Here is a 21,456-nt window from a genome sequence, read left to right on the forward strand (position 1 = left end):
CTCGGGCTCCAGAGGATGGGGCTTCCCCGTGTCCCCCTCCTCAGATGTGGCCCTTCATCAGGACGCCCTGAAGGGGGGACACAGGGACACCCCCTCCTTGTCCCCCCCCCATCAGGAGGTCCCAGCTGTGTGACGCGCCAAGGTGTGAGCTGGGGATTGGGGAGGGCGAGTGGGTCAGACCCACTCCCCCAGCTCTGGTGGGGGGCTGGAGGGGCTGGGTGGGGACCCCTCCTTCCCACGCGTGGCCCCCACGGCTGGAGAGGCCGGGTGGAGCCCCCCACCCTGCTCACCCTTGGCCCTCACAGCGGGGGCTGCACTGGGAGGGAAGGTTATTTATCTATTTATACCTTATATTGTATATACTAGACGGGGCTGGGGGGGGGGGGGGGGGGGCTCTTTGTGCTCTGCTGGGCTGAGATTGGGGGGTGCAGGGGCAAAAAAGTGTGTGGGGGGGTTTTTTTTTAAACCCAGTCTCCGAGGTATGGGTGGGGAGGGGGGTCTCTCTGGAACCTCCTGCCAGGCAGGGGCGGCCTCGGAGAAGCGAAGCAGCGAGTGGGCATTAACACCCCCGGCCCCCCCCACCCCGCGCCGGCTGCGGCCCCCACCCCCCCCCCCGGGGTCCCCGCCCGCCCCCTCCCCACTCCGGGGGAGGACCCCGGGGGTCGCCGGGATCTCTTAACGCACAAACACGGCGCGGGGGAGGGAGGAAGGGAGGGAGGGACCCTCCTGCTCCTGGAAGAGGGGAGGAGGTGGGGGGGGGAGGGGGTTCTGACGGGGGTGTTGCCCCCCTCCCCGCCCCGGTGCAGTGGGGGCCGGGGCCGATCTTGAAAAGCTGCTTCCGCAAACTCGTCAAAGCTGCAAAAAAAAAAAACCAACAAAAAAACAAAAAAAAACCACACAAAACAAAACAAAACAAAAAAAAAAGGTTTAAGGTAAAAAAATCTTTAAAAAAAAGAAAATAAAAAAAAAAAAAAAAACAAAACGGAGGAAAAGCGCGAGTGGGGGGGGATGAGAAAGTTTTAACAGAAAATATACGAGAAATTTAACTTTCAGAGCTGTACATAGGCCGGGGCGTGTAGAAATCCCGTTTTTACCAATACCGGAACCACTGGATGTTATTTTAAATAAAGCGCGTGAGAAGCCGAGGCCGCCTGATCCCTCCTTGGGGAGCTCGGGGTGGGGGTCTGGGGGGGACAGCGGGGACAGCTCGCTGCTGCTCTGCTCCCTGCTGTCCCCACGTGTCCCCCCCAGCGCAGGTCTCTGTCCCAGCCCAGGCCATGTCCCCCTCACCCCCCCAGTCCCCTGGGTTACCCCCAGCTCTGTCCGCACCCCCCGGGGACCCCCGTGTTTGTGTCAACCCCGCTCCTCTCCCGGGGACTCCCTGTCCGTGTTCCCCCTGCCCCGGGCCATGCCCAGGTGTGTCCCGCCGTGTCCCCAAACCCCCGGGGGTCCCCACGCGTGTGAGACCTCCCCCCCCCCCACACCCCAAAAAACCTTCCCCGTGACCCGGCGGGAGGGGAAGGGCTCCCGGCGGCCGGGAGTCAGCGGGCGGTGCCGGCGGGACCGGGACCGGGACCGGAGTCGTTCCGAGAACCGGGCGGAAGCAGGATTGGGAACGGGGCGGAAGCGGGACAAGAACCGGGAGAGGAACCGGGCCGAAGCGGGACAGGAACCGGGAGAGGAACCGGGCCGAAGCGGGACAGGAACCGGGACAAGAACCGGGCGGAATCGGGACCGGGAACCGGGCAGAAGCGGGGCACGAACCGGGACAGGAACCGGGCGGAACCGGGACAAGAACCGGGCGGAATCGGGACCGGGAACCGGGCAGAAGCGGGGCACGAACCGGGAGAGGAACCGGGCGGAAGGGGGACGAGAACCGGGCGGAAGCGGGGCACGAACCGGGACAGGAACCGGGCGGAACCGGGACAAGAACCGGGCGGAATCGGGACCGGGAACCGGGCAGAAGCGGGGCACGAACCGGGAGAGGAACCGGGCGGAAGGGGGACGAGAACCGGGCGGAAGCGGGGCACGAACCGGGAGAAGAACCGGGCGGAACCGGGACAAGAACCGGGCGGAAGCGGGGCACGAACCGGGAGAGGAACCGGGCGGAACCGGGACAAGAACCGGGCGGAATCGGGACCGGGAACCGGGCAGAAGCGGGGCACGAACCGGGACAGGAACCGGGCGGAAGCGGGGCACGAACCGGGCGGAAGCGGGGCACGAACCGGGACAGGAACCGGGCGGAAGCGGGGCACGAACCGGGACAGGAACCGGGCGGAAGCGGGGCACGAACCGGGACAGGAACCGGGCGGAAGCGGGGCCGGAAGCCGCGAGGAAGCGGGAGCAGGAGCCGGGCGTCCGCGGGCCCGGAGCCGGGCGGAAGTGGGGCAGCGGCGCCTCGGGACGGAGCGGGACCCATGGAGGTTGTGGGAGGGACAGCGGGGCTGGGGGGGACACGGGGGGTCGGGGACCGGGACCGCGGCCACGTCTGACCCGACCCCGTCTGTCCGCAGGATCCCGGCCCCGAGCCTGACCCCGGCCCCGGCCCCGGCCCCGGCCCGGCCGCCGAGAGCCCGGCGGAGCTGAGCCCCCCGGGGCTGGAAGGTGATTCCGAGGGAGGCCGGGGAGGTCCCGGCATGCGGGGGGGTCCCGGCACGGGAGGTGACGCGTTCATTTGGGTGTCCCAAGGGCTGCAGCTGCTGGGGGGTTCTGTCCTGGAGTGTGGGGTATCCCGGAGCCGGCTGTGGCAGGATTTAGGATGCCCCATGACTGCGGATATCCCGGAGTTAGGGGTGTCCCGGAGTTAGGAGTATCCTGGAGCCCCGAGCTGGGTGTCAAAGGATTTGGGATGCCCCATGACTGTGGGTATCCCGGAGTTAGGGGTGTCCCAGAGCCCTGAGCTGGGTGTGGCAGGATTTGGGATGCCCCATGACTGCGGGTGTCCCAGAGTTACGGGTGTCCCAGAGTTAGGGGTGTCCCAGAGCCCCGAGCCGGGTGTGGCAGGATTTGGGATGCCCCATGACTGCGGGTATCCCGGAGTTAGGGGTGTCCCAGAGCCCTGAGCTGGGTGTGGCAGGATTTGGGATGCCCCATGACTGCGGGTATCCCGGAGTTACGGGTGTCTTGGAGTTAGGGGTGTCTCGGAGTTAGGCGTGTCCTGGAGCCCCGAGCTGGGTGTGGCAGGATTTGGGATGCCCCATGACTGCGGGTGTCCCGGAGTTAGGGGTGTCCCAGAGCCCTGAGCTGGGTGTCCCAGAATTGATAGTGAAATGGGACTTGGGGAATTGGAGGGTTTGCGGTGTTCCGGGATTTGGGATATTCCGGGTATTGGTGTGTCGTGGGATTTGGGGTGTCCTGGGATTGGGGATGTCCTGGGTTTTGGGGTGTTCCAGGTTTTGGGGTGCCCCTTCACGCTGCCACCCCAGGGGACACTCACCGCGGTGCCTACACCGCCTTCATGAAATCCCATCGCTGCTACGACCTGATCCCCACCAGCTCCAAACTGGTCGTCTTCGACACATCCCTGCAGGTGTGCCAGGGCCGGGGGGGGCACTTTTGGGGCCGGGGAGGCACTTTTGGGGCTCCCTGACTCCCGTGCCTGCAGGTGAAGAAGGCGTTCTTCGCGCTGGTCACCAACGGTGTCCGGGCAGCCCCGCTCTGGGACAGCAAAAAGCAAAGTTTTGTAGGTGAGCGAGGGGTCCGGGGGTCTCTGGGTGCTGAGGGGGGCTGGCAGGACCCTCCTCACCCTGCCTGCCCCCCAGGAATGCTGACCATCACCGACTTCATCAACATCCTGCACCGCTACTACAAATCCCCCATGGTGAGGGCCGGGGTCTACCGGGGGCTGAGGTCGGGCTCTGCCTGCCCCAGCTGACCCTGGGTGGGTGATCTGGGTTTCTCCTCCTCCTCACAGGTGCAGATCTATGAGCTGGAGGAACATAAAATAGAGACGTGGAGAGGTGAGGGGGTTCACTGCTGGCTGCCTCCCGCCCTTCCCGGCGTGCCCGGAGCCCCCCCAGGGCTGTGTCCCACCCCCCCATCCCCTCACCCACCCCTCTCCCCACAGAGGTTTATCTGCAAGACTCCTTCAAGCCACTGGTCTGCATTTCCCCCAATGCCAGGTACCCCGGGGGGCAGGGAGAGGGGCACAGCTGGTGGTGGCACTCCCAGGAACACCCCAAATCCCCCCACCTTCCCCTCCCACAGCCTGTTTGACGCCGTCTCCTCCCTGATCCGGAACAAGATCCATCGCCTGCCCGTCATCGACCCCGACTCGGGGAACACGCTCTACATCCTCACCCACAAACGCATCCTCAAGTTCCTCAAGCTCTTTGTAAGTCTCTGCCCCTTGGTGATGGTGGGGGCCAGACCAGGATTCTCGGCCTGGGCTGTGCCAGGGCCATACTGGGACCCCAGCCCGGGCTGTGCCTGGTGCCTGTTCCAGGTACTACCCCAGGACGTTCACCCTGGGCTGTACCAGGGGCCACCCTGAGCCTCTCAGCCCAGGCTGTGCCAGAGGTTGCCCCAGGACCCCCATCCCAAGCTGTGCCAGGTCCCTGAGCCAGGTGCTACCCTGGGGCACCCAGTCCAGGCTGTACAAAGTGCCAACTCCCTGTGCCAGGGGCTGCCCTGAGACCCCCATCTCAGGCTGAGCCAAAAGCTGCCCCAGAACCCTTGGCTGCTCCAGGGGTCACTCTGAAACCCCCATCCTGGGCTGTGCAGGTATCTGCACACCGGGTACCACCAGCTCTGGGTGGGCACAGGGGCACAGCTCTGGTACCTCACCACACAATGCAGTGCCAGAGGACCCCCAGGACTCCGCGTGGACCCTCCCCACCGCCCCTGCTCTGCACCCCAGCTCTTTATGCTTTCGCCCCCAGGCCTGGGCTCAGCGCTGTCCCCTCACTGTCCCCGCAGATCACAGAGGTGCCCAAGCCTGAGTTCATGGCACGGACGTTGGAGGAGCTGCAGATCGGCACCTACAGCAACATCGCCGTGGTTGGCACCAGCACCCCCATCTACGTGGCCCTGGGCATCTTCGTGCAGCACCGCGTCTCCGCGCTGCCCGTGGTCGACGACTCGGGTAAGGATGTCCTGTCCTCGCTTTGGCTGTCCCCAAGTGACTACCCTGGGGGCCGTGTCCCCTCCGGAGCGCCGGGGGCTTGGCTGAGCTGCTTCCCTCCCTCCCCAGGGCGCGTGGTGGACATCTACTCCAAATTCGACGTTATTGTGAGTACAGCTGGGGGGAAATCCTGGGCTGGGGGGATGCTGTGGGGTGGTGGGGGTCTCCTAATCCCAGCTGTGTCTCCAATGCTTGTCCCTGCCCCAGAACCTGGCAGCTGAAAAGACCTACAACAACCTGGACGTGACGGTGACGCGGGCGCTGCAGCACCGCTCCCACTACTTCGAGGGCGTCCTCAAGTGTTACAAGCACGAGACGCTGGAAACCATCATCAACCGCCTGGTCGAGGCCGAGGTAACTGTCCCGGGGTGCTGGGGGGTCGTGGGGCGGGGAGGCCGGGGTCCCTGCACCCCCTCAGCCCCTCTCTGTGTCCCCCCTCCCCAGGTCCACCGGCTGGTGGTGGTGGATGAGAGCGATGTGGTTAAAGGGATCGTCTCCCTCTCGGACATCCTGCAAGCCCTGGTCCTCCCACAGGGCCCCTGAGGCAGTGAGGGAGGGGGTGCAGTCCTCCCAAGCCCCCCCACACTCTCTTCTCCTGTAACACTGTGCCCCCCCGGGCTGCTGGGGACACCTGGGGTATGCCCCCACTCACCAGCAGCATCCAGCAATAACCCCCAGCCCTGGGGCAGCCCCTGCTGCCCTTCCCTGGGTGGGGGGAGCCCGCAGCCCCCCCACGCCGTGCCCTGCCCCCCAAAGCCGTGAAGGTGATGGGGGCAGCCCACAAACTCCCTGGGGTGCCGGGCCAGGGTCACCCCTAGCCATGCCAGGGCTGTTCCTGTGTGGCCTCTCGTCCCTGTCACCCTGCACCCTCTCCCTGGGTTTGGTGAAACCCACTCAGCTCCACCCGGCCTGGGGACCCCCCCACGCCCCCGGGGCTTTCCCCCGAGGTTCCCCTGGCTGTGCCCACACCCGCCACTGCTTCGTGTGTGAAGAGAAACCACGAATAAACACAGACCTGGCACCACCCTGGCTCCGTGCAGGGCACGGGGGGCACTGCCCAGGGAGGGGGTGTGTGGGGAGGGGGTGTGGCCCCCCCGTGGGAAGGGGGAATCTGCTGAGCTCGCCCAGACCCTAAATCCCTGTTTGTTACGCCTGTGGCTTTTCTAAAAGGCCAGGATTGGGGATGGGACAGAGACGGGGACCTGGCAGGACATGGGGACCCTCTGGTGGGCACCACGGCGAGCGGGGGGAGTCGGGCAGGGGCTGGGGGAGGTTGAGGGGGGAGCTGGATGTTCGGGTCCCGCGGGGGTCCGGCGGGGGTCGCAGGCAGCTGGGACACCGGAGTTTGCAGCCGGTGTCCAGAGAGGAGGCGCGAGGCCCGGCCGTGCTGAGCGAGGCACATTCCTGGCGGGGAGGGGACGGCCGGCCCGGGGACCCTGCCCGTGCCAGTCCCGGGGTCCGGCAGAGGCCGCGGAGCGAGGTAAGCGCCGGGCAGGTACCGGGGGGCCCGGGGGACTCGCGGGGGGGGCCGTGCCGGTTGCCATGCCGCCGCCGGAGGGTTGCTAAGCTCCGCTCGGAGCCCGCGTGGGCTGCAGCGCTCGGTGCCAAACCCGCCATCGCCTGCTTGTCGCAGGGGGGGAAGGGATCCCGCGGGGGGGGTGGGGGGGACACAAACACACACACGCGACACGACACCCCTGGGACGGCCGGTGGGGTCCCCGCGGTGCGCCGGTCTCCCGGCCGCCCGGGGGTCAGCGTGTCCCGAGGTGGCACCGGGCGGGACACGGGGTCCCCGGGGGCACACGTGCGGCAGGTGGGTGCGTGTGGGTGGGTTCGTGGCTCCTCCGAGGCTCCGGTGAGCCCCCCGCGGCGGGGACCCCCCTCTCGGTCGGGGCCATGCTGGGGGGTCCGGAGCGGGGTGCGGGGCGCCTGCGGATCTGCGAGCGGACCAAGCTGGTGCTGGTGGAGATCGACACGGTGGCGTGTTGCAGCCCGGGTACCGGCATGGCTGCGGGGTGCTGGCCCGAGCCCCCCTGGACCTACCGCCGCATCGCCGGGGAGTACGCGTGAGTGGGGACCGTGGTGGGGGGGGTGGGGGGTCTGTCGTGCTCCCCTCGCTCCCCTCACTCCCCGTCTCTGTCTTGCAGGTACCTGGAGAAGCGCTTTGTGGCCGAGCTGGCCCCCCCCTGGCCCCCAGTGCCCTCCAACCCCCCTTGTCGCCTGCAGGACCTTACCGCCCGGCCCCGGGTACCCCCCACCCCCTGCCCCCCGCGACAGCTTGAGGGGCCAGGGGGCAGCGGACCCTGGGGGGGGCACCCTGTGCCTACGCCTCGGCCGCCGGTGTCGGGGGACAAGCTGGGCCCCCCCACCTACGAGGTGCACATGCAGCGGGTGCAGGCAGCCCACGCCCGCCGTGGGGGACCCCCGCCTTACATCGCACCCCCCGCCTATGACGGTCCCCACCGCACCCTGCAGCTCCGCCCCCCGCGGGGACCCCGCAGCCCCCCGCCGGCACCCCGGGCCCGGGGGGCTGTGCCGGGGGGCTGGAGCCACACGCTGCCTCGGGCGGCCACCGAGGCCAAGCACCGGTGGCCCCGTGGGATGCAGCTATCCCCAGGAGGGCCTGGCACCCCTCGGCACTGCCAGACGCTGCCACGGGCGGCAGCCGGCCGGGAGCGGGTGCCGGGGCGCGGGAGGGGGCAGCGGGGGACGGGGGGACACGTCCTCATTGACGCCACCCGTGTGGTGGTCCGGGCCCAGTACGTGCCACCCCCGCAGCGACAGCAGGTCCGCTATGCCAGGGGCTCCCTGGGGCCTGGCACCCCTCCTCGCAGCCCTTCCGTGCCCTCCGGGGTTGGCAGCCCTTCTGCTGCTCCCTCGCCCCCACGGGAGCCCTCCGGCAGCCCCCGCAGCCCGCGGCAGAGCCCGGGGGGGTGCAGGGGTGCCCGCGGGCGGCCTCCCCCGCGGCGGCCGGTGCTGTACGCCCAGGCGCTGCGCGAAGCCGTGTCCCGCATCCGCCGGCACACGGCGCCCGACTCGGACTCGGATGCGGAGGGCAGCGTGGGGGGCTCCCGGCAGCGCCTCTGCCGAGACCCCCGCGCCTACAGCAGCAGCAGCAGCAGCCTGGAGAGCACCGGGGCCCCCCCGGGCCCCGCCAGCCCCACCCCTGCCTGAGAGGTGGGGCTTGCCGGGGTGTGGCACTTCTGGGGCGGGGCTTGCTGGGGTGTGGTTCTCGGGGGCGGGGCTTGGCGGGTGGTCTCGGGGGCGGGGCTCAGGACTGGAGTTCCCACGGGCTGACCCCAATAAAAGCTCCGCGGTCCCGGTGCGCTGCCTCTGCCCCTGTTTGTGTGAGGTCGGGGGGCGGGGGGCCATCACCCCCTCAGGCCTCTCTCTGTGGCCCCCAGCAAGGACACAGGTGTCTGGGCACGCCCCCGTGACATTCCCGGTGTCCGGACCCCCTTCCCCCCTCCCCCCCCGTTATGTTGCCGGGGTCAGTCGGAGGTCCCGGGTGTCCCGGCGGCCACCACAGTGCGTCACAACACGGGCAGGACGTGCCAGCTCCCCCCGTATCCCCCATAATGAGTAGGTGAGCACGGCAGGTCTGGCCCTCGGCCACCGGCCCCACGTCACGGCCGGGGGGGGACCCCGTGTGACTCACCGGGGGGGGAACTGTCCCCCCCAAACAGCCGCCACCTCTTAGTCACGCTGCGGGGGGGGGGGGGGAGGATCCCCGCGGCCCCAGGAAACCGCACAAATATCGTGTCCAATTTGCACGTTATTTAAAACCGGCTCCTCCCCCGCCCCCCCTGCGCGACCCTGTCATTATCCCGGTGACACCGGCCCGGAGGTCACGGCACGGGGCAGCTGCCGCAGCAAGGCCACCCGGTAGGCCTGGGGGGGCACCCCCAGGGCCACGTCACCCCATGTGTCCCCTGTCCTGGCGCGTGGCCAGGATGGCATCAAAGTCCCACACCTGGGTCTGGCCTGAGCCACAACGGCAACTGCAGCCCACCGTGGCACAGCTGTGGTCCTGCACCCGGTATGGTGGCACCTGGCACGGCTTGGCATGGCCTGGCATGGCATAGGATGGTTGGCGAGGTGTGGTATGAGCCACGCGCCTTGTCACGGATTGTCATGGCACGATGCAGTCTGCCACGGCCTGGCACGCTTTGGAGCATGGCTAGGTATGACCCAGCACGTCTTGGCACAGCTTGGTATAGCCTGGCACAGCATGGCACAGGTCAGCTTGGCACAGCAGCCTGGCATGGCTTGGCAAAGCCCAGAAGAGCCAAGCACAACTCGGCAGCCTTGGCACAGCTTTGCATGGCAAGGGACAGCCCAGCAAAGCCCAGAACAGCTCAGTGCAGCCTGGCAGAGCTTGGCACAGCCTGATACCACCTGACATGGCTCAGCGTGGCTCGGCAAAGCCCAGAACACTTGGCATCGCCTGTTTGGCACAGCTGATCACGGCTGGGCACAACTTGGCGCAACTTAGCGTAGCCTGGCATGGTCCAGTTTGGCACAACACAGCACGGCATGGCCAGCACAGCTTCACAAAGCCCGGGACAAGCCAGAACAGCTCTTTGCAACTTGGCACGGCTTGGCACAGGCTGGTATAGCCTGGCATGGCTCAACACAAACTAACACAACTTGACACAGGCTGGTATAGCCTGGCATGGTTCAGCACAGCCTGGCACAGCCCAGCACAGCACGTCATGCCTCGGCTCGGCGCGGTGCCCGGCGTGGCGCGGGGTGTCCCAGACGCGGGGGCAGCGGCGCGGCCCTTCCCGTGGGATCAGCTCCTGCCCAAACCCGCTCCCCGCCGGGAAAATCACCTTCTAATTCGGGCTGCGCCGGCGCCAGCGCCTTCCCCCGGCACCCCCGGGGGCACCCGCCGGCCCCCGAAACTCGCCGCAGCCTGGGGTGCCCCCGGGGCCGGGGGGGGGGGCTCAGGCCGTGGGGGTGCCAACGCGTGGGACCGGGGGGCCCCCGCCCGGTACCGGAGCCCCCGGAGAGGGACGCGTTGTCGCCTGTGGCCGCCAGATGTCGCCGCGCAGCCGGTGACCGATCGCACCGGGGGGCACCGGGGGTCCTTGCCTGCGCCGGGAGCGGCGCGGGGAGCGGTGCTGCGTCCCCAAAGAGCCGTCAGCCACGTGTGACCTCCGTGCCGGTGCTGTCTGAGAGCCACGGCAGTCCTGTGTGTCACCCGGGCTGGCAGTGTCCCCAGGGAGCTGTGACCCTCGTGTGTCACTGGTGACGGTGGTGTCCCCAGAGGGCTGGGTCCGAGGATGTTGTGCCAGCCCTGGCTGTGTTCCCAGAGAGCCATGACCCACATGTGTCATGGGTGCTGGTGGTGTCTGAGAGCCACGACCCTTGTGTGTCACTTGTGACAGCGATGTCACCACGGACCTGTGCCCATGTGTGTGCTGCTGCGGCTGCTGTCCCCAGACAGCCGCGACCCGTGGTGTGTCACTGGTGGTGACTGGCGTCCCCAGAGAGCCATGTCTCATGTGTCACCGGTGTTGGCAATGTCCCAAAGGAGCCACATCCATGTATGTGCCAGTGCTGGCGGTGTCCCCAGAAAGCTGTGACCTTCATGTGTCACTGGTGACAATGGTGTCCCCAGAGATTTGTGTCCCTGTATGTGCTGCTGTTGGCAGTGTCCCCGCAGAGCCGTGACCCGCACGTGCATCTGGCACTGGCCATGCCGCATCCCACGCGTGCCAGCGGCACTGTCCGTGTCCCCACAGCGCGGTGTCACCTGCCACGCCACGTTCCTGACCATCCCCATCCCTGTCCCCAGCGCGTCCCTGCGTCACAGCGCTCCTGCCCGCGGTGCCGGCTCTCCCAGGCCGCGCGAGGAGCCGGTGGGAAGGGTCCGGTGAATGCGGCATTGTTGCGCGGGGTTGGAGTCACAGATAATTACCTCAATTAGTTACAATGGCAGAGTAATAAATACAGGCTTAGCGGCTCCTTCCCCACTGCGGCTTCTCAGATTAATCCAGCCCGGGCGAGCGGAGCTGAAAGGATTGATGGACAATTCATTAAACCCGCCGAATGCCGCACAAGGCACCCGTGAAGGCCGGCGTTAGCCCCCGGCGGCTCCGCTTTGTCCCTAATTGTTCGTCTCGGGCATTGGTCACCTATCAGGGAGTGGGTGACGGCGACGGTCCCCCCGGGGCTGGCATGCCCGGGGATTAGAGGCCAGCGCTGCCACCGTTGCTGGGCGCGTTGGCCCCGCGCCGGAGGAATGCGGCGGATGGGAGGGGGCGGCCGGACAAGCCGGGAGCTGGCGGGACGTGGGTCCGCATCGACCGGAGGCGAGGGGAGCCGGGACGGGGCTGTGCCGCTGGCGATGGTGACAGGGGATGGGATGGGATGGGATGGGAGGGGATGGGGACGGTGCCGCAGGTGGGATGGGGCCACCTGAGGGTCTGGGCAGGTGGGCACAGCTCTGTCTGTCCGTCCTGCACCTCTGGATACTGTCCTGTCCTTCTGTCCTGCATTCTGGAAATGACAGAGTCCTCCTGCCCCACACTTCTGGGCACTGTCCTGTCCTGTCTTGCACCTCTTTGAATGACACAATTCCTCTGTCCTGCACCTCTGGGCACTCTCCTGTCCCTCTGTCTGGATTCTGGGTGGGAATGACACCATCCCTCTGTCCCACACCTCTAGGCATGGTTCTGTTCTGCATCTCTCTGTGTCGTCCTGTCTCTCTGTCCAGAAACTTTGAGCATTGTCCTGTCTTTCTGTCCTGAACTTTGGGGAATGTCACCAACCTACTGTACTGCACCCCTGGGCATGGCTCTGTCCCTCTGTCCTGCACCACTGAGCACTGCCCTGTTCCAGTGTTCCACACTTCTGGGAATGGCATCTTTCCTCTGTCCTGGAAGCACTCCTGTCCCTCTGTCCTGCACTTCTATGTCATCCTCTCTCTCTGTCCCACACCGCCAGGCAGAGCCCCCCTGCACCCCACCCCTGAACAGGGCTGTCCCAGGCTGTCATCAGGCCCAGCTTGTGGCCACCATCCAGCTGTTACCCGGCTTCCCAGATGTGACAGCCTGGTGCAGGATGGGACCGCCCTCTCCCTGGCCCTGCTGCTGGCCCTGTCCCTGTGCTGGCCCACAGCAGCTATTTCCAGCACCCAGGAATATTTGTCCAAGCCGGGGAGGTCTGTGCCCCGTGCCCAGGGTGCCCCTGCCCACCCGGGGGTCACGGCTGCCCAAGGTGCCCAGCAGGACACACAGGAAAAGCTGAGTAACAGAGGTGACTTATAAGAATGTCATTATCTATATTCCTGACTCCTACCGCAGGAAAACAGGCTATTTTCATGCTGAAGCAGGAGCAGAATTTAGCAGGCAGATAACCCGGCAGGCGGGAGATGCTCGGAGGGTTATTTCGGGCTGTGTTCCTTTCCAGGCGTTTTCCTTGCCTTTTGGTATTTTATTCTCCACGCTGGGCTGTGTTTTGACCTTGGCGCGGGCAGCGGGGGCCCCCAGGGTTTTTTTCCCCCCCTCCTCTGAGTCTAAACATCAACTTTTCCACTATCGGCTCCGCGGGATATTTCGGGTGGTGGCAGCGTCATCCCGCAGCCTTTGATGCGGCAGAGCCTCAGGGGCCCCGAGAGGTTCCCGGCTCTGGGGGGGAGCCCAGGCTGTGGGGACCCCCGGGACAGGTGGGCACCAGGCTGGGGGTCCCCCAGACACAAAGAGGGAGGTTCTGAAGTCCCCAAGTGTGAAGTCATGGTGCAGGGGGATGCATGGACCCTGTGCCCACCGCAGGGGTGCCCATCACAGGGGGATGCCCATCTTGGTGGGAAACCCATCCCCGTGGGATGCCTGTCCCAGAGGGATGCCCTTCCCAAGGATGCCCGTTCTGGGGATATGCCCACCCCATTGGGATGCTTATTGCAGGGCAAAACCCATCTCAGGGCACGTCCTGTGTGCTGAATTCCCATCCCAGCCCAATCCAGTGGGAGGACTGTCCCAAGAGGATGCCCATTCTGATGGGATGCCCATTCCAGAGGGATGCCCATTCTGACGGGATGCCCATTCCAGAGGGATGCCCGTCTGGAGGGAAGCCTGTCCCAGAGAGATGCCCATCCCAGGAGGATAGCCTTGCCAGCAGAACACCTGCCAACCACGGAGCTGCATCCCCCCTTTACCACAGCATTTCTCTTGTGGTCACGCATGGATGTAGGGCTGTTTGTGGGGCCAGTGGCCATCTCTGCCCCCTCTGGCCCCTGCCCCGGTAACCCCGGTGCCCTCCCCGGCCCTGCTTTTCCCCCGGAGCCAAGGGGAGCCGTCAGCCCCGGCCGGTAGCGGTGATGGACGATGCTCATTCCCTGTCTGTCGTCTTGTACCTCCCGGGGCCGCTCCCAACGCCCGGCCTCGGCGGCACCAGCCCAACCGCCCCGGCAAATTCCAGCATCGGAGATGCCGCAGTCAAGGTGCCATGGTGATGGGCGCCGCAGCCGTGGGGATGGACGTCCCGGCCGGGAGCGGCGGCAGGAATGGCTGGGATGGAGACGGGCACAGCGTGAGAAGGAAGGGGGTCTGCGGGGAGGGGATGGCAGAGAGTGGAGGGAAGGAGGAGAAAGATGGACAGACAGCAGCCAGAGGGGCTGATGGACGTGGAACGGGGAGGTGAGGAGATGGAGAAGTGATGGATGGACAGATGGACGTGGACAGTACATCCCACAGTTTGGGATCCATTGGTGTCCTCCCACAGCTCATCCCCTCCTTCCCCCAGCCCCCCCAGTCACAAATCAGGGCAGGTCTGATAAAAATATATTCTTTATTCTTCTCTAAAGGCTATCAATGACACCTGTAACAAAGCATCATTATTATTAATTATTATTAATTATTATTATCTTTAATTATAAAAAACAGGGCCTGGGGCCAGCAAAGCAGGGTGGGGGCGGCAGCACCAAACCGTCCACAATAAATATTTTATTTACAGCAAGAAGGGACCCCATGGAGCCGGGGAGTGGCCGGGAAGGTGCTTGGCACTGAGCCCACCCATGGCAGGATGGGGGTCCCTAGGACACATCCATACCCCCACCCATAGGTGCCTTCAATCCAGCCGGGCACCCGTCATGGGGGGTGGGTGGCGCAGACCCCCTCTGGGGCTGGGCAGGGTGGTCTCGGGCTAGGTCACAGGCACTCGTGCAGCACCTGGGTGTTGGTGCAGTTGAGGCAGCTGACGTGGCAGCACCAGTGGAAGGTGCAGTTGCAGCGCTCGGTGACGCGCTGGGTGCGCGTGCGGTACCCGCGCCCGCAGCACAGCAGCTCGCACCCGTCCAGCCCCGGCGAGGAGCTGTTGCAGAACCTCCCGGCCGTGCCGGCCGTGCCTGTCTTCCCACTGTAGGTGCAGAAATTGGGGGATTTCTCAAAGTAGACGAGGTCGTGGGGCGAGGGGGGCTTGTGGGCCGGGTTCTCAGGCTCCAAGTGATGCAGCTCCACGCGCGACGCCCGGTTGCTGCCCTTGTTGCCGTAGATGACGCGGGAAGCGCCGTCAAAGCGATCCTTCAGGACGTCGCCCACGGCACGGAAGGTGGGCAGCCGCATCCAGCAGGTGCGGACGGTGCAGGAGCCTGACATGCCGTGGCACTTGCACTCCTGGCGCATCTCCGAGAAGACCGTCTGGAAGGAAAGGGGAATTTGGGGCCTTGTGAGCAGCCTGGGACCCCCATGGGGACCACCGTGCTCCTACACCCCTCGTTTCTGCAGTGTCACATCATGCTTGGACATCACTTGTCCCAAAGGCAAGAGTGAAACCCATCCCCAGCTGTTCCCAACACACACACGGGAACAGGCTGAAGATCTTGGTGGCCATGCTCGTCTCCGTGCCCACCCCAATGCTGCCCACAGCCCCAGTGCCCTCGCCAAGCAGCCAGTGCCCTCACCATGCGCCCGGCCTCGTTGTTGTGCAGGTTCATGAGGAAACGCAGGTCTCGGCCCTTCTCGCTGGAGTCCACAAACTCCCTCCCAAAGAGGCGACCGAAGTCGATGTTGTCACTGCAGCCCCCCCAGTGCCAGTCAGGGCCCCCAGGGCCACGGCGCCGGTAGTCACAGGTGCAGGACTCGATGGACCCCTCCGAGCACGACCGGGCCACCGAGTGTGTCACGCCGGCACTGGTGATGGCAAAGATGAACGCTGTCTCCCGGCAGCCTGTGGAGGGAGCGGGGCCTCAGGATGCTGCTGGGATGGGGAGGGGGTACCCACCGGCACCCCCAACCACCCATCACGATGGGCTGGTGATGCCCCATGGCAAACCAGGGGGGCTTTGATGAGCATCCCAACTTGGGGGTGCATGGAGGAGGTCTGGGGACCCCTGTGCTGACCCTCAGCCTCACCCCGGTTGACGATTTTGCCGAAGATGTTGGGGCCCTGGGAGGTGGGACAGTTCCAGCGGCGGTTGCGGAACTGCCACTTGCACTCCTTGATGGCAGTCTGGAGACCGGAGCTGACGCTGTGCAGGATGCCGGGGTTCTGCCGGATCAGCTTGCGCTGCTTTCGGCTCAGCAGCTGCAGGCTGGGGTCCAGCACCAGCTGCACGTTCTTGGAATCTGTCAGCAGGTTGGTGGACGAGGCCACGTTGATGATGCCCCTGTGGCACAGGTGGGGATGGTGACCACTAGTGGGGGGTGCCCAGCACCTCCCTCCTCACCTCAGCCTCCCCGCAGCATCCCCTGTAGGGATCCCAAACGGGGGTCGCAGCCCTGTGTCCCCCCACACGCCCCATCCCTGCGTACAGGGCAGTCCCTGCTGTGCCTGTGCCAGCCCCGCCCTCCCGCCTCACCACCCCGGTGCCGGTACCGGTGCCGGTGCCGGTGCTGTCCGACTCACCACCACCGCCCGCTGTTGTTCACTGCCAGCGTGTTGGAGAGGGAGGAGAGGGCCAGAGCCCAGAGTGCCCGGAGCGCCAGCCCCAGCGCGGCGGCGCGCATGGCTCCGGCCCCGGGAGCCCCGGCAGAGTGCGCGGGCGAGCGGCCGTCCCGGTATTTATGGTGCCGCAGAGCCCCCGGCCCGGCCGCTACATCCACGCGTGTTTCCGGACGCGCGGGGCGGCTCCGAGATGAGGACGGCCGCGAGGGGACGCGGGGAGCGCCGGGCGGGCGGGCGGGCCGGCACCGCCGCCGCCACCGGGCTGCAGCCGGTGGCCGGGGCGCGGCGTCGGGTGTGCGGTGCCCGGCGCACACTGACCGGGCCCTGGAGCGCGGCGTCGGGCGCTCCGTTCGCGGTGCCGGTTCTGGGGACCCGGTGCTCGGCACTCTGTGCGCGGTACCCGGTGTCGGTACCGGTGCTGGTTCTCGGTGGTCCGTGCGCGGTACCCGGTGTCGGTGGTCGGTACCGGCAGCTCCCCGGGGAGCCGGCACGGCTGGACTCGGCTCGGCGCGGCGGGTGCACAGCGCTCAGCACCCGGGAGCATCTTCCAGCCCCTTCCCTCTTATAGGGGCGGCGCGGAGGGTCCCCGTGGGCCGGTCCCGCCGCGCGGGGCCTCCCCGCGTCCTCGCCCTAACAATGGGGAGCGGCGGAGCTGCGGCATCTCTTACGGGGCGGCGGGAGCGGCGGCGCCGGGGCTGTCCGTCACGGCCCGGATTAGCCCGGCGGGTGGCTGCGCCCCGGCCCCGTGCCCAGAGCTCCCGGCTGCCGCCCCCCGCCTTCCCCGCCGTCCCGCGCACACGTTCTGCAGGCACCGGCACCGGCACCGGCGGGGGGAGCCCGGCACGGCCCGCGACAGCTCCCGGCGCAAGGAGGAGCTGGTCCCGGAATAACCTGGGACGGCCCCGGACGGCTCCGGGCGCACGGAGGGAGCGGGGAACGGGGAGAGCCCGGGATGTCCCGGGACAGCCTGGGGTGCACAGGGGTAGGAGTGACGGGATCTCCCGGGACGGCCCCGGGCGCACGGGGGAGGCAGAGCTCCGTGACAACGCAAGGCGCACGGGGACCACAGCCCCGGGAAAGCCCGGGGACACCGTCCTGGGGCCGCCGGCTTTCCGGGGGACGCGACGTGCAGTCCCCAGGGACGTGGACCGTCGAGGCTGCTGGGCGCCCCTCCGGAGCCCACGGAGCCCTCTCTCCCGTCCTAGTCCGTGCCCAGCGGGACGGGGCTACAGCCTCTTCCAGCCGCTCGAGCCCAGGTTGTCCCGGGCTGTCCCGGCGGCACCCCGGACCCCCGTGAACGTGCCCGTGGACACCCACGGTGTCTACAACCCGCGTGGGCGCGGCACGGTCCCGCACGCTGCCCCGGAGCGCCCAGTCTGGGCCGGTACCAGGTGTCGGAGGTAGGGATGGACCGGGGGGTGGAGGGGTTGAGGGATGGGGGATAGAAGGAAGGTCAGGGGGTGCTCGGACGCTGGTGGGAGCCAGCTTGACGTGCCCACGGCCAGAACATGGGCACGCAGGGCTGGTGCTGGCCCGGTCTCGGCTGGGACAAGACTGTCCCCGTCATCCCCTGCCCGGTCCGGCTGTGGGTGGGTGTGAAGTCCCCAGTGCGGGGCCCGACGGGCCGGGGGGCCTGAGCTGAGTCCCCCGTTGGGGCGGGAACCGGGGGGGGTAATCCCCCTGCCGCGGTTTCCCCGGACCAGTCATGCGGGGCCGGATTAGCCCCGCTCGCCCGTCACGGCCCGGGGCCGCCCCTCACCAGTTTAATTCAAGGACGGACAAAGCCCGGGACGGCGGCGGGGGTGGGGGGCTCGCACCGGCACCCACCCGCACCCCTTCCCCCGGCCCGGGAGGAGCCCAGGGCCGAGCCGGGGTCTGCTCCAGCACGGCTCTCCCGCCTCCCCCGCCCCGGTTCCCGGCCGGGCCGGGCCGTGTCCACGCCCTCGGGCCTCCGCCCCGTCGGGGCTCCCGGGGCTGAGGTCAGCGGCCGCGGGGAGGCCCCGGGGCGCGGCTGGGAGGGCCCTGCCCGGGGCTGTGCCACCAGCGGCGGGGCGCAACCACGGCCCTCGCCTCCCCCGCTCCATCCCGGGACCCTCCGGCCCTCGCACTCCCTGCCCGCTGCCCCGAGCCCCCGTTCCCCCCATTCTCTCTGCTGCAGCCCACGGCGGCCCGGCGGCCCGATGCTCGGGATCCCCCCAGTCCTGGGGTGCCGCTGGAACAGTTCCCGCAGCCGTCGGGGCGGCCGGTGCTGCCCGGCGCCCCCGGGGTGGCCGCCGGTACCTGACTGGCAGCGGGGGGCATCCGTCCTGTCCCGTGGCGCCGAGCAGGGACGGACAAGCGGCCAACGGGGACAGACGGACGTGGGAAGCACCCGCGGGTTCCTCGTGCCCGGCCCCGGCCCCTGCCCTGCCTGCGAGCACCGGAGCAGCCTCCGTACCGACGATATCGGCACGGTGCGGGGGTGCTCAGCCTGTCCCCCCGTGACGGCGTGGAGGTCCCGGTCCCTCGTGAAGCACAGAGACCCCTCCCCGGTCGGGACTCTGCCGCCCCGGTGCTCATGGCGGGGGCGGAAGACCCGGCACCCCCCTCTTCCCACATTCCCATCCCCGCTCCCCTTCGGACGAGGCTCTGCCCCCCCGGTGCGGGTCCCGGTGCCCGCAGGAACGGGATGATGGCGGGGGGGGGGGGGACACACTCGCACACGGGGACTCCCCCTCCCTCACAGCGTCCCCCCCGCACTGCTGCAGCCGTTGCCATGGTAACGCCTCGTGGCTCTCCCGCTCCCCCCCCCCCCCACCCCCCCTCCGCCGCTCCCCGCGCGCGCCCCCGGTCCCGGGGAGGGGGGGTTGCGGGAAGCGGTGCGGGGCGGCGGGGTTGGGGGGGGGGGGGGGCACCGGGCGCTCTCGCGAGATCGGCGCGATCGGGGCCTCCGCTTCCGGCGGCGGGAGCGGTGCAGAGTCAGCGGCGGCGGGGGCGGAACCGGCACCGGCACCAGGTGCGGGGGGCCGCACCGCTCGGGGATGCGGGGCGCGGGCATCGCCGTGGGGTGTGCGGGGGTACGCGGGGGGGGCGGGGGGGTCGGCACCGCACCGGCGCGGGGGGGCTGCAGCGTGTGCCGGGGTGCCCGGTGCGGCGGGGGCGCGGAGCCCCGGCGGGTAGGGGTCGTACCGGGGGCGGGGGGGGGGGGAGATGCGGTGCGGTGCGGTGCGGTGCGGCGGGCGGGGGCGGGGGGCAATGCGCAAGGGGGGGGCGGCGCAGTGCGGGGTGGAGAGGCGGTGTTTTGGGGGCGCGCTGCGATGGGGGGGGTGGTAAAGAAGGGGAGCGGTGAATTCGGGGGTCCCGGGGGCGCGGGGGCTGCACACGCTGGGGGGGGAAGGGGCGCGCTGCGGTGGCGGGGGGCGATGGGGGCCTCCCCCTCCGGCGAGGCTGCGGTGATGGGGGCATCGTGCGGAGGCTGGGGGTGCAGAGGAGGGGTCGGGTCCGGGGGGGCGCTCTGCTCCCCTCGAGGAGAGCAACAGCCCTGCCTCAGTTTCCCCCAGTGCAGCACCCTGGGCTTTCCTTTTGCGGGGTGCAGCGGGGGGCGGCTCAGCGTCCCCATCTTTGCAGCTCCCCCATATCGAGCTGCACACAGAGACACCCCCGTGCAGTGCGCGGCCCCCTCCCCAGCCCCTTGCCTGGGGTCCCCCAAGCCCTGCATCCCCCCAAGACATGAGGCTCCCCGATTCCTGCAGCCCCCCGCTGGCACGGGGGACCCCTCAGCTCCACCCCTGCAGATTTCAGGGCCTCCCCCAGCCTGCCCCATGCCCCCGCAGGATCCGGCCTCGGAGCCAGCGCCGCCGTCACCATGGGCAACATCTTCGGGAACCTGCTGAAGAGCCTGATTGGGAAGAAGGAGATGCGGATCCTGATGGTGGGGCTGGACGCCGCTGGGAAGACCACCATCCTCTACAAGCTCAAACTGGGGGAGATCGTCACCACCATCCCCACCATCGGTGGGTGAGGTTGTGGGGGCACTGAGCAGAGACCGCTCCCCATCTGGGCTCCTTCGAAGGGGCTGGTGGCTCCCCGTGCCTCAGTTTCCCTCCACTGTCGCTCCCCGCAGGGTTCAACGTCGAGACAGTGGAGTACAAGAACATCAGCTTCACCGTGTGGGATGTGGGTGGGCAGGACAAGATCCGGCCCCTCTGGAGGCATTACTTTCAAAACACCCAGGGTAGGTGTCTCAGGGGACAGCGTGGGGGGACTCGGGGAGCAGGGTGGCCACAGGAACCCCGTCAGTGCCCGCTCCTCTCGCCAGGGCTGATCTTCGTGGTGGACAGCAACGACCGGGAGCGGGTGAACGAGGCGCGGGAGGAGCTGATGCGGATGCTGGCGGAGGATGAGCTGAGGGACGCCGTCCTCCTCGTCTTCGCCAACAAGCAGGTGGGTCTGGGGGCGGGGAGGGCCCTGTGGCTGGACTAAGACATCCCCAGGGTGTCAGGGCAGCTATGTGGTGTAGGACTTGCTGTGGCATCAAGGCTGCTGTCAAAGAGGCTGTGTGACAGAGCCACGTCCATCCCTGCGGCACCGGGGATGGTGGTGGCCCCCCGGGGCCGTCCCCGTGGCACCAGGGCTGGTCATCATCACGGCTCTGGCCACCCCTGCGGTGTCAGGGCTGGTGTCTCGCATCCCCGTGGCGGATTCCCACTCCTTCCTGTCGCATCAGGGCTGATGATGTCCCCTGTGGCAGAGTTGTGCCCACCCCCATGGCATCAGGGCTGCTGCCAGCCCCCGCGGAGGGGTCGTATCCGTTCCTGCAGCATGGGGCCCCTGGGTGACCTCCTTTGTCTGCTCCAGGACCTGCCCAATGCCATGAACGCAGCGGAGATCACGGACAAGCTGGGGCTGCACTCCCTGCGCCACCGTAACTGGTACATCCAGGCCACCTGTGCCACCAGCGGGGATGGGCTCTACGAGGGCCTCGACTGGCTCGCCAATCAGCTCAAGAACAAGAAGTGAGGGGGGGTCCCCCTGTGCCCCCTCGGCCCACCCCTGGGCCGTGCCAGGGCCCCCCCCCGGCCGCCCCCTCCCTGCCCCGGTTGGGTTTTGCTTTCTTCTGGCACCGGTTGCTGTGGGGTTTTTCGCCTTTTTTGGGGTCCCCCTGGTTCCCCTCGGATCTCGTGTGTGCGTGCGTGGAATTAGAGCTCTATATAACGCCCAGGGGGGGCAGGGGCAGAGCCCCGGGAGGGTGGGATAGGGGCTGGGGGGGCCACCTCAGCACTGCCCCTGCCTGGGGGGGCCGGGGACACCCCCGTCCCCATGCATGTCCCTGCACCCCTCGCCTTCCTCTGGACCAAATGTGGGGGCAGCAGGGCCATGGGGGGGATTTGGGACTGTACACCTCCCCCTCCCTCCCAGCACCCCCTCCCGGCCCCGCGTGCCCCCCCCCGGGCATCCCACACGTC

The 21,456-nt window shown here is 68.0% G+C and overlaps 4 protein-coding genes across 9 annotated transcripts; 3 read left to right on the top strand and 1 right to left on the bottom strand.

Annotated features, from left to right (window-relative positions):
- Positions 1–2,299: 2,299 nt before the first annotated feature.
- Positions 2,300–6,146, top strand: LOC137486970 (5'-AMP-activated protein kinase subunit gamma-1-like). 4 transcript variants are annotated; one of them, XM_068212594.1, is made up of 12 exons: positions 2,300–2,423; positions 2,514–2,604; positions 3,393–3,529; positions 3,605–3,686; positions 3,762–3,820; positions 3,914–3,959; positions 4,067–4,121; positions 4,207–4,333; positions 4,918–5,083; positions 5,192–5,229; positions 5,330–5,476; positions 5,567–6,146. In XM_068212594.1, exons 1-12 carry the CDS (start codon positions 2,418–2,420, stop codon positions 5,663–5,665), a joined length of 1,053 nt encoding a protein of 350 aa, XP_068068695.1. In that variant the 5' UTR covers positions 2,300–2,417; the 3' UTR covers positions 5,666–6,146. The 4 variants fall into 4 exon arrangements, with proteins under 4 accessions (XP_068068695.1, XP_068068696.1, XP_068068693.1 ...); XM_068212595.1 differs by having other exon boundaries at positions 3,426–3,529; XM_068212592.1 differs by having other exon boundaries at positions 3,605–3,820.
- A 795-nt stretch (positions 6,147–6,941) lies between these two features.
- LOC137486980 (dendrin-like) lies at positions 6,942–8,362 on the top strand. The gene is made up of 2 exons (XM_068212606.1): positions 6,942–7,188; positions 7,270–8,362. The coding sequence occupies exons 1-2, from the start codon at positions 7,019–7,021 to the stop codon at positions 8,294–8,296; spliced, it is 1,197 nt and encodes a 398-aa protein (XP_068068707.1). The 5' UTR covers positions 6,942–7,018; the 3' UTR covers positions 8,297–8,362.
- Positions 8,363–13,917: 5,555 nt separating this feature from the next.
- Positions 13,918–16,673, bottom strand: LOC137486983 (protein Wnt-1). The gene is made up of 4 exons (XM_068212614.1): positions 15,974–16,673; positions 15,481–15,734; positions 15,030–15,295; positions 13,918–14,766 (listed from the first exon to the last, which is right to left on the bottom strand). The coding sequence occupies exons 1-4, from the start codon at positions 16,072–16,074 to the stop codon at positions 14,278–14,280; spliced, it is 1,110 nt and encodes a 369-aa protein (XP_068068715.1). The 5' UTR covers positions 16,075–16,673; the 3' UTR covers positions 13,918–14,277.
- A 150-nt stretch (positions 16,674–16,823) lies between these two features.
- LOC137487003 (ADP-ribosylation factor 3) lies at positions 16,824–21,162 on the top strand. 3 transcript variants are annotated; one of them, XM_068212644.1, is made up of 5 exons: positions 18,853–19,007; positions 19,825–20,004; positions 20,115–20,225; positions 20,310–20,434; positions 20,849–21,162. In XM_068212644.1, the coding sequence occupies exons 2-5, from the start codon at positions 19,857–19,859 to the stop codon at positions 21,008–21,010; spliced, it is 546 nt and encodes a 181-aa protein (XP_068068745.1). In that variant the 5' UTR covers positions 18,853–19,007; positions 19,825–19,856; the 3' UTR covers positions 21,011–21,162. The 3 variants fall into 3 exon arrangements, with proteins under 3 accessions (XP_068068744.1, XP_068068745.1, XP_068068743.1); XM_068212643.1 differs by lacking the exon at positions 18,853–19,007 and adding an exon at positions 16,824–16,836 and having other exon boundaries at positions 19,822–20,004; positions 20,115–20,434; XM_068212642.1 differs by having other exon boundaries at positions 20,115–20,434.
- The last annotated feature ends 294 nt before the right edge of the window (positions 21,163–21,456 follow it).

This window comes from Anomalospiza imberbis, chromosome 22, assembly GCF_031753505.1.
Source record: "Anomalospiza imberbis isolate Cuckoo-Finch-1a 21T00152 chromosome 22, ASM3175350v1, whole genome shotgun sequence".
NCBI lineage: Eukaryota > Metazoa > Chordata > Aves > Passeriformes > Viduidae > Anomalospiza > Anomalospiza imberbis.